This window comes from Hyla sarda, chromosome 1 (genome assembly GCF_029499605.1).
Source record: "Hyla sarda isolate aHylSar1 chromosome 1, aHylSar1.hap1, whole genome shotgun sequence".
Taxonomy (NCBI): domain Eukaryota; kingdom Metazoa; phylum Chordata; class Amphibia; order Anura; family Hylidae; genus Hyla; species Hyla sarda.
In genome coordinates, this window is record NC_079189.1 from 600,180,172 (window position 1) to 600,190,930 (window position 10,759).

Genomic DNA, 10,759 nt, shown 5'->3' on the forward strand with positions numbered 1-10,759 from the left:
GCTGAGCCGAGAAGTTCGTGACGAATCGAATTGTAATGTAACTTTGCTCATCTCTACTCAGCACTGCTCCCTGGCAGGGAGCAGTGCTGAGCTTGTCTGTGTCCCGGCTGCAGTCTGAATTTTAGGACTCCAGCATGAGTCTGAAATCTATCAAAAGGCTTGCGGCCAGGACTGGTAGGGAGACCCCTAGTGGTCATTTTTTCTAAGTGGAAATTTAAATGGAAAGAAGCATATTTTTTTACATGCTATTGGAAAGTTATTTTGCATACATTAATCTATAATATATCAAAAGTTTTTGTTGATGAAAGGTACCCTTTAAGGTCTATGGGACTGTAGACAACCTTCCTGAACGTGGCCATAGAGGAAAATTGACGGATAATGAGAATGGTGACCAAAGAGGTCAGAACCATCAGTAACATCACTTACTTTACCATAAAATGTATGGCAAAACAACAACAACAAAAATTATTTGTGGGGGAAAATTGAAATGAAAAACGCAATTTTTCACAATTTTGGAGGGTTTTGTTTTCATGCTGTACACTGTACAGTAAAATTTCCATGTTTTCTTTATACTGTGGGTCAATGCGATTACAATAATACCCACGATTACATACTTTTCTATTATTGTACTGCTTATACAAAAAAAAAAGCATGTTTAAAACTACCCTATTTTGACCACCTATAACTTTCTAATTTTTTCGTATACAAGGCTGTATTTTTTGTGCCGTGATCTGTAGTTTTTATCAGTACCACAATTGCATATGTGATATAATATGAGTGTTTTTTATATTTTTATATTTTTTATTTTTAATATGATGTGACAAAAAAAAACAGCAATTTTGGACTTTTTTTTTCTTTTTTACATTTACGCCGTTCACTGTACGGGATCATTATCATTATATTTTGATAGTTCGGACATTTACGCACACAACAATACCAAATATGTTTATATATATATTTTTTTTTATGCTTTTGGGGGGAAAAATGGACTAGTTAAATTTTTATGTAAGGGAGGGGATTTTTAACTTTTTTTTAATTTTTTTAATCTTTTTTCTTTCTTTCTATTTTTACGTTTTTTATGTCCCCATAGGGGACTATTTATAGCAGTCATTTGATTGCTAATACTGATCAGTGCTATGCATAGGGCATAGCACTGATCAGTATTATCGTTGATCTTCTGCTGTGGTCTGCTCGATCTCAGACTAGAGCAGAAGACCCCTGGAGACGGACGGAGGCAGGTGAGGGGACCTCCGTCCGCCATTCTGGAGGACCGGACCCCTGCGGCTGCGCCGCAGGCGATCCAATCATCCGTTTTAACACTCGCATTGCCGCAGATGCCGTGCTCACTCTCACGGCAGCCCTTCCCTGCAGCTCAGACAGAAGACAAGCCCGATGTGTGGCGTTTTTTGCTGACTCAATAGAATTTTCAAAGGCTGTTTATGGGGTCTGATTGTGAAACAAATCAGCTGGGATGCCTTGTGGAGTCATGGTGGCTAAACACTCCTCTCCCAGTGCATCACTTTACATTGGGAAACATTGAACTCCAGTTTCCATTTTCCACATTACAGACACCTCCCTATTTCACTTTTCCCCCCTGCAAACCAAACCTAACAAAACTTCCCCTATGACACTTAAAAACCATCACTGTGACCATCACTTATAACCAGTCTCTGCTCAGAATAGGCATCATTAATGACATCCCTCTGATATTTATCCTTCCGCCAACTGCGAATCCATCAAAATATGCAAAATAATAGGGATTATCCTGGATTAGGAAAACATCGCTCAGGTTGTGTGTGATATTACAACTCAGCTGCATTCACTACGATAGAACTGAGCTGCAATACCGCACATATCCTGAGGACAAGATTGGCGCTGTTTTTGGAAGAAGTCAGCTATGTTTTTGTAATCCTGGATAACCACTTTAAAGGGGTACTCCGCTGCTCGAGCGTTTGGAACAAGCTGTTCCGAATGCCGGAGCCAGCGCCAGCAGCTCGTGACGTCATGCTCCGCCCCCTCATGCTGTCATGCTCCGCCCCCTCAATGCAAGTCTATGGGAGGGGGCGTGACAGCCGTCACGCCCCCTCCCATAGACTTGCATTGAGGGGGCTGGGTGTGACATCACGAGGGGGCGGGGCTATGACATCACTAGCTCCCTACTCCAGTGTTCGGAACAGTTTGTTCCAAATGCTGAGCAGCGGAGTACCCCTTTTAAGTTTAGTTTTCAATAAAATATATGAGCTTTTTATGTGAAAACGTACCAAAGGCATTGTTGTAGTCCAGAAAGAAATCACCGATGGTGTACCTCTGATCAACTCCAATTGGAAACATAACGTGTATTAGACCATCAGATTAAAGGCTCCCTATTCGGCCAATCACATGTAAGAGAAGGTGCAGCACAATACCCATGTAACCGTCAAATAATGAATCATAGAAAAAAATAATAATAATAATTAAAATAATAATAATAGCAAACAGGCTCTGGAGTAAAAAGGTAATATATAGATATAGAGACTGTGTTATGGTAGAGGGTTAGTCACTGGTATTGGTTCCATCATATTAGAGATGTTGATAAAAGGGGGATAAAGTCCCCCCCTGTTACTACAGACGCCCGTCCCTCTGTCCCTACCTTTTGAGGGGCCCGCTTCCTTAACAGGGTGGCCTCAACCATGGTGCCGGGTACTGTGATTAATATAGAAAACAATACAAAAATATAATGAAAGTGATAATAAAACCATCAACACTTGACAATAAAACCAAAATCTGTTCCACTATATTAGTTCCATTAACAATTCAATTTTTTTATTGTCACGTGATGCTGGTTTGATTATCACTTTCATTATATTTTTGTCTTGTTTTCTTTATTATCACAGTACTCTGGAGTGTTTGTTTTAGTGATATCTATTCTGCATCTTGTTTGTTGTTTTATCCCTCACTTAGTGGAGGTTAGGGCCCGGTGAAGTGAAAAAAAAACTGTGACCCGTGCTCATCGCTGATCGCTGTTGGGGGTTAGGATTAGGGTTAAGGGTCAGAGTCAGGATAAGGGTTAGGGGTCAGAGTTAGGATTGGGTTTTACGGTTAGGATTAGGGTTAAGGGTCAGAGTCAGGATAAGGGTTAGGGGTCAGAGTTAGGATTGGGTCTTACGGTTAGGATTAGGGGTTAGGGGTTAGGATTAGGGGTTAGGATTAGGCATAGGCGTTAGGGTCCGGGTTAGGGGTTAGGATTAGTGATTAGGGAGTGAGAGGGAGCAGTCTGTAAAGCAGTAAAAGGTGTTTCTGTGTGAAGGGTCACATTCCGCTACAGGGACTCAGTTTTCTTCCTTACACCGGCACCGTGGTTGAGGCCACCCTGTTAAGGAAGTGGGTCCCTCAAAAGGTAGGGACAGGCGTCTGTAGTAACAGAGAGCACTTTATCCCCCTTTTTTCAACATCTCTAATGTGATGGAACCAATACCAGTGACTACCCCTCTACCATAAGACAGTCTCTATATCTATACAGGGTGGGCCATTTATATGGATACACCTTAATAAAATGGGAAATGGTTGGTGATATTAACTTCCTGTTTGTGACACATTAGTATATGTGAGGGAGGAAAGTTTTCAAAATGGGTGGTGACCATGGTGGCCATTTTTAATCCAACTTTTGTTTTTTCAATAGGAAGAGGGTCATGTGACACATCAACCCTCTTCTCCCACTCTTCACACACTGATAGCAACACCGCAGGAGAAATGCTAGCACAGGCTTCCAGTATCCGTATACACTGCTATATACTACTATATACACCGCAGGAGAAATGCCAGCACAGGCTTCCAGTATCCATATACATTGCTATATACTACTATATACACCGCAGGAGAAATGCTAGCACAGGCTTCCAGTATACACTGCTATATACTACTATATACACCGCAGGAGAAATGCTAGCACAGGCTTCCAGTATCCGTATACACTGCTATATACTACTATATACACCGCAGGAGAAATGCTAGCACAGGCTTCCAGTATCCGTATACACTGCTATATACTGCTATATACTACTATATACACCGCAGGAGAAATGCTAGCACAGGCTTCCAGTATCCGTATACACTGCTATATACTACTATTTACACCGCAGGAGAAATGCTAGCACAGGCTTCCAGTATCCGTATACACTGCTATATACTACTATATACACCGCAGGAGAAATGCTAGCACAGGCTTCCAGTATCCGTATACACTGCTGTATACTACTATATACACCGCAGGATAAATGCTAGCACAGGCTTCCAGTATCCGTATACACTGCTATATACTACTATATACACCGCAGGAGAAATGCTAGCACAGGCTTCCAGTATCTGTAGTTTCAGGTGCTGCACATCTCGTATCTTCACAGCATAGACAATTGCCTTCAGATGACCCCAAAGATAAAAGTCTAAGGGAGTCAGATCGGGAGACCTTGGGGGCCATTCAACTGGCCCACAATGACCAATCCACTTTCCAGGAAACTGATCATCTAGGAATGCTCGGACCTGGCAAGATGGTGCACCACCACATTATGGGTGTCAGGTCCGAGCATTCCTAGATGAACAGTTTCCTGGAAAGTGGATTGGTTGTCGTGGGCCAGTTGAATGGCCCCCAAGGTCTCCCGATCTGACCGCCTTAGACTTTTATCTTTGGGGTCATCTGAAGGCAATTGTCTATGCTGTGAAGATACGAGATGTGCAGCACCTGAAACTACGGATACTGGAAGCCTGTGCTAGCATTTCTCCTGCGGTGTATATAGTAGTATATAGCAGTATATACGGATAATGGAAGCCTGTGCTAGCATTTCTCCTGCGGTGTATATAGTAGTATATAGCAGTGTATACGGATACTGGAAGCCTGTGCTAGCATTTCTCCTGCGGTGTATATAGTAGTATATAGCAGTGTATAGGGATACTGGAAGCCTGTGCTAGCATTTCTCCTGCGGTGTATATAGTAGTATATAGCAGTGTATACGGATACTGGAAGCCTGTGCTGGCATTTCTCCTGCAGTGTATATAGTAGTATATAGCAGTGTATACGGATACTGGAAGCCTGTGCTAGCATTTCTCCTGCGGTGTATATAGTAGGATATAGCAGTGTATACGGATACTGGAAGCCTGTGCTAGTATTTCTCCTGCGGTGTATATAGTAGTTATATAGCAGTGTATACGGATACTGGAAGCCTGTGCTAGTATTTCTCCTGCGGTGTATATAGTAGTTATATAGCAGTGTATACGGATACTGGAAGCCTGTGCTAGCATTTCTCCTGCGGTGTATATAGTAGTATATAGCAGTGTATACGGATACTGGAAGCCTGTGCTAGCATTTCTCCTGCGGTGTATATAGTAGTATATAGCAGTGTATACGGATACTGGAAGCCTGTGCTAGCATTTCTCCTGCGGTGTATATAGTAGTATATAGCAGTATATACGGATAATGGAAGCCTGTGCTAGCATTTCTCCTGCGGTGTATATAGCAGTGTATACGGATACTGGAAGCCTGTGCTAGCATTTCTCCTGCGGTGTATATAGTAGTATATAGCAGTGTATACAGATACTGGAAGCCTGTGCTAGCATTTCTCCTGCGGTGTATATAGTAGTATATAGCAGTGTATACGGATACTGGAAGCCTGTGCTAGCATTTCTCCTGCGGTGTATATAGTAGTATATAGCAGTATATACGGATACTGGAAGCCTGTGCTAGCATTTCTCCTGCGGTGTATATAGTAGTATATAGCAGTGTATACGGATACTGGAAGCCTGTGCTAGCATTTCTCCTGCAGTGTATATAGTAGTTATATAGCAGTGTATACGGATACTGGAAGCCTGTGCTAGCATTTCTCCTGCGGTGTATATAGTAGTATATAGCAGTGTATACTGGAAGCCTGTGCTAGCATTTCTTCTGCTGTGTATATAGTAGTATATAGCAGTATATAGAGAAGAGGGTTGCATTGACAATCCAACACAATGGGCAGCACATTGAACACATTTTATAAGTGGTCAGAAACTTGTAAATAACTCATGAAAGAATAAAGTTACGTTAAAACCAAACACATCATTGCTTTTCTTGTGAAATTCCCAGTAAGTTTGATGTCACATGACCCTCTTGCTATTGAAAAAACAAAAGTTGGATTCAAAATGGCCGCCATGGTCACCACCCATCTTGAAAAGTTTCCCCCCCCCCCCACATATACTAATGTGCCACAAACAGGAAGTTAATATCACCAACCATTCCCATTTTATTAAGGTGCATCCATATAAATGGCCCACCCTGTATATTACCTATTTAGTATACATCTTTCTATTAACCTCATTTCTACATTACAATACGCCAGAGCCTGTGTTTGCTATTATTATTATTATTTTTTTGTTCTATGATTCATTATTTGACTTACATGGGTATTGTGCTGCTCTTATGTGTGATTGGCCCAATAGGGAGCCGTTTATCTTGTCTAATAAACGTTAAGTTTTAAATTGGTGTTGATCAGAGGTGCAGCGTCGGTGATTTCTAGACTTGCTATTGTAGTAAGGGGGACTCTGTATTGTATATTGTCCATTGTCAGGGATTGTTTGAAGTCCAGTAAGGCAATATCTACAGCACAGCCTTCATCCAACACTTTTGTTATATATTCAAGGTAGGGCTGCACGATATGGGGAAAATGTGCGATTGCGATTTTGGGCCTAAATATTGCGATTTCGATATGAAATGCGATATAATAAAAAAAATTGTGAAATCCCCCCCCCCCATTTTATGTCCAATCGCCTCCATTTCACATCTACCTACCCATTTTATGCCCACCGCCTATTTCACATCTCCCCCGTCACATTTTCCTCCCCCGTCACATCCTCCCCCTTGTCACATCCCCCCCCTTGTCACATCCCCCCCCTTGTCACATCCCCCCCCTTGTCACATCCCCCCCTTGTCACATCCCCCCCCTTGTCACATCCCCCACCCTTGTCACATTCCGACCCTTGTCACATCCCCCCCCTTCTCACATTCTCCTCCCCCTTGTCACACCCCCTGTCAAATTCCCCCCTGTCACATTCTACCCCCCTTGCCACATTCTCCTCCCCCATTGTCCTTCTTTCTTCTCCCCCCCCCCCCTTGTTACATCCCCCCCCCCCCCCCCCACTCCCCTCCTGTCACATTCTTGTATTCTTGTACTGCAGCAATACACTGGGTTTCCCGGGTGGATTTCAAATCTTCCGCAGGACCCGAGAAACCTAGTGTATTACTGCAGTACAAGACCTTTCCCCATAAGCCAATCACTGGCTTGACACGTGACACCACTGCAGCCAGTGATTGGCTGAAAAGGGAAAGGTCCCACTGCCTGTACTATTAAGAGAGGAAACTCTGTAGCGCACGGAGACAAATCTGCAGGGACCGGGACTAGGTGAGCAGAAGTTTTTTTTTTTTTTTTTTCTCCCTGCGCCCTTAGCTCAGAGTTTTTCTAGCATTGTGCCTCCAGCTGTTGTGAAACTACTACTCCCAGCCCGGACAGCCTTTGCCGGGCATTCTAAGAGTTGTAGCTTTCCAACAACTGGAGGCCACCTGGTTGGGAAACACTGACTTTTAGTATTTAAATTAGTTTTTACCTGTTCTGGCCGGCCCCGCCACGGGAGCCCGAGCAGATAATCACATGTTTTCCCGGGGGGGGGTTCGCTATATCGCAAAAAGCAAAAATCGCTATTCGATTGCTTTTGCGATATATGGTGCAGCCCTAATTCAAGGTAATAGTGAGATCAGTTTGACAATATCTCCCCTCAGTACAGTTATGCAGGTGTGGGTCCAGTTTTTAGAAGAGTTTCCATCTATTACCAGGGTAACAGATTTGGTAATCCTGATAGTGTATTTATAATGTTGTACTTAAAGGGGTACTCCGCCCCTAGACTTCTTATCCCCTATCCAAGGGACCCCTGTGATCTCCCTGCTGCACCCGGCGTTCATTTAGAGCATCCGGTGCAGAGCCGGAGGCATGTGATGTCACGACCACACCCCCTCAATGCAAGTCTATGGGAGGGGGCGTGACGGCAGTCACGCCCCCTCCCATAGACTTGCATTGAGGGGGCGTGTCCTTATCATCACAAGCCTCCGCCTCACATCACCAGTCTTCCGGCAGGGAGCAAAGTTCGCTCCGTGCACAGGATGTCTGGGGTGCCGCAGCCGAGATCAGACATCCTATCCCCTATGCTTTGGAGTAGCCCTTTAAGAATGTTGGATAAAAAAGACTAACTCTATTTATTTAAAATGTTAAAGTTTTATATTATTCAAAATAAAATATATATATATTTTTTTTATCATTGGCAGATGACTGTACCAGGAGATCAGAGGAGAATCTTATATCTTCATATTATAAAGCAGATGATGATATCACACAAGATACATATGAAGAACCTTCCATTATCCCAGATACACCCTCAGCCCTTCACAGCCAAGATCTGTCACCTGATCCTTCTAAAGATGTTGAAAGTTACGGAAAGGATGATGAACTTCTATTTCCATGTTCACAATGTGGAAAATGTTTTACCCAGAAAAAATATCTTGTTAGACATCAGATAATTCACACAAATCAGAAGCCATTTTCCTGTTCTGAATGTGGAAAATGTTTTAAGTCAAACAAAAATTGTGTGAAACATCAGATAACTCACACACTCTCACAAAGTTTCACTATAAAATCAACTCTTGTTGAACATCAAAGAAGCCAAACGGAGGAGAAGATATTTTCATGTTTAGAATGCGGGAAGTGTTTCAATGCGAAATCAGGTCTTGAAAGACATCAAAGATCTCACACGGGGGAGAAGCCATTTTCATGTTCAGAATGTGGAAAACGTTATAGTATGAAATCTGATCTTGTTAAACATCACAGATCTCACACAGGGGAGAGGCCGTTTTCATGCCCAGAATGTGGGAAATGTTTTTCTCGGACATCGTCTCTTGCTGAACATAAGAGAATTCACACAGGGGAGAAGCCGTTTGCATGTTCAGTATGTGGTAAATGTTATAATGGGAAATCAGATCTTGTTAAACATCAAAGAACTCACACAGGGGAGAAGCCGTTTTCATGCCCAGAATGTGCTAAATGTTTTGCTTTTAAAGCAAAGCTTGTTAGACATCTAAGAAGTCACATAGGGGAAAAGCCATTTTCATGCCAAGAATGTGGGAAATGTTTTGCTGAGAAATCAACTCTTGTTAAACATCAGAGAACTCATGCAGTGGATAAGCCATTTGCATGCTCATTATGTGGTAAACGTTATAATGGGAAATCAGATCTTGTTAGACATCAAAGAACTCACACAGGTGAGAAGCCCTTTTCATGTTCAGTTTGTGATAAATGTTTTGCTTTGAAATCAAAGCTTGTTAGACATCTGAGAATTCACATAGGGGAAAAGCCATTTTCATGCCAGGAATGTGGGAAATGTTTTGCTGAGAAATCAATTCTTGTTCAACATCAGAGAACTCACGCAGGGGTGAATCCTTTTACGTGTTCAGAATGTGGGAAATGTTTTAATAAGAAATCAAATCTTGTTAGACATCAAAGAACTCACACGGGAGAGAAGCCATTTTCATGCCCAGAATGTGCTAAATGTTTCGCTTTAAAATCAAAGCTTGTTAGGCATCTGAGAATTCACACAGGGGAAAGGCCATTTTCATGCCAAGAATGTGGGAAATGTTTTGCTGAGAAATCAGATCTTGTTCAACATCTGAGAACTCACGCAGGGGTGAATCCTTTTACATGTTCAGAATGTGGGAAAGGTTTTAATAAGAAATCAAATCTTCTTAGACATCAAAGAACTCACACAGGGGAGACACCATTTTGATACCCAGGGAGATGTTTTACAAAAATGAAACTCTAATTGTACATTATTTTATTATTAAATTAAAATTATTTTATTTATTTATTTTTTACTGCACCCTTGGCTCCAGGGGCTGTACGTATGATAAGGGTTAAACTCCATCGGGACTGCATTGCTGTCTAAGGAGATGGCAATGTCCACACGCGGCAGTTCCCTGCTGCCTGAATGACCGTAGCGTGGACGACCTCTAATGGTAGAGAAAACATTTTCTCCCTAGGTCTTTATTAAAAAAAAAGTTTTTTTTACTTTTTCTGATATTAGTAAAGTCCATCAGACAAGCAATTCTATCATGGGCCTCTTATCAGCCATTCTCTTCTCTGCTGAGTCAATGCTAATTTTGGACTTTCCTGTTATTTTACTAGCTATTTTGCACAATTTATGTATGTCCTTTTCATTTTTTGTGACTTTAATGTACCATTGCATATTAAAGCCTAAAAATTTAATAGTTAGCCTTGTTTCCCTAGATAAACTAGACATCTCCATACAGTATAAGTCAGTGTTTCCCAACCAGGGTGCCTTCAGCTGTTGCAAAACTACAACTCCCAGCATGCCCAGACAGCCTTTGGCTGTCCGGGCACGCTGGGAGTTGTAGTTTTTCAACAGCTGGAGGCACCCTGGTTGGGAAACACTGGTATAAGTTGTTGCTTGTGCAAGTTACCTGGTTGCTGTGTGTGTGTGTTTTGCGAACTGTGGTGTTTTATTGTGTTGATGGTGTGGACTGACTTGTGATGTGGACTTGACTTTGTGCCAGGGTGCCTCCAGCAGTTCCAACTACAACCCCCAGCATAATGATCTCCCACCCAGCAGTCACTCCACCCATTGAAACAGACAGGCTCCTTAGAACACCAGACTAGTGATGTAATGTCTTGGGCCGCACTGCAACCTGGGAAAACCT

The 10,759-nt window shown here is 42.4% G+C and overlaps 1 protein-coding gene across 1 annotated transcript in view; it reads left to right on the forward strand.

Moving 5' to 3' along the window:
• LOC130296246 (oocyte zinc finger protein XlCOF7.1-like) overlaps positions 1-10,309 on the forward strand; it is a 224,758-nt gene extending 214,449 nt beyond the window's left edge. Inside the window, exon 8 of the mRNA XM_056547609.1 lies at positions 8,318-10,309. Within this exon, the coding sequence (XP_056403584.1) occupies positions 8,318-9,828 (1,511 nt within the window). The 3' untranslated portion in view covers positions 9,829-10,309. The remainder of the gene's footprint in view (positions 1-8,317) is intronic.
• Positions 10,310-10,759: the final 450 nt, after the last annotated feature.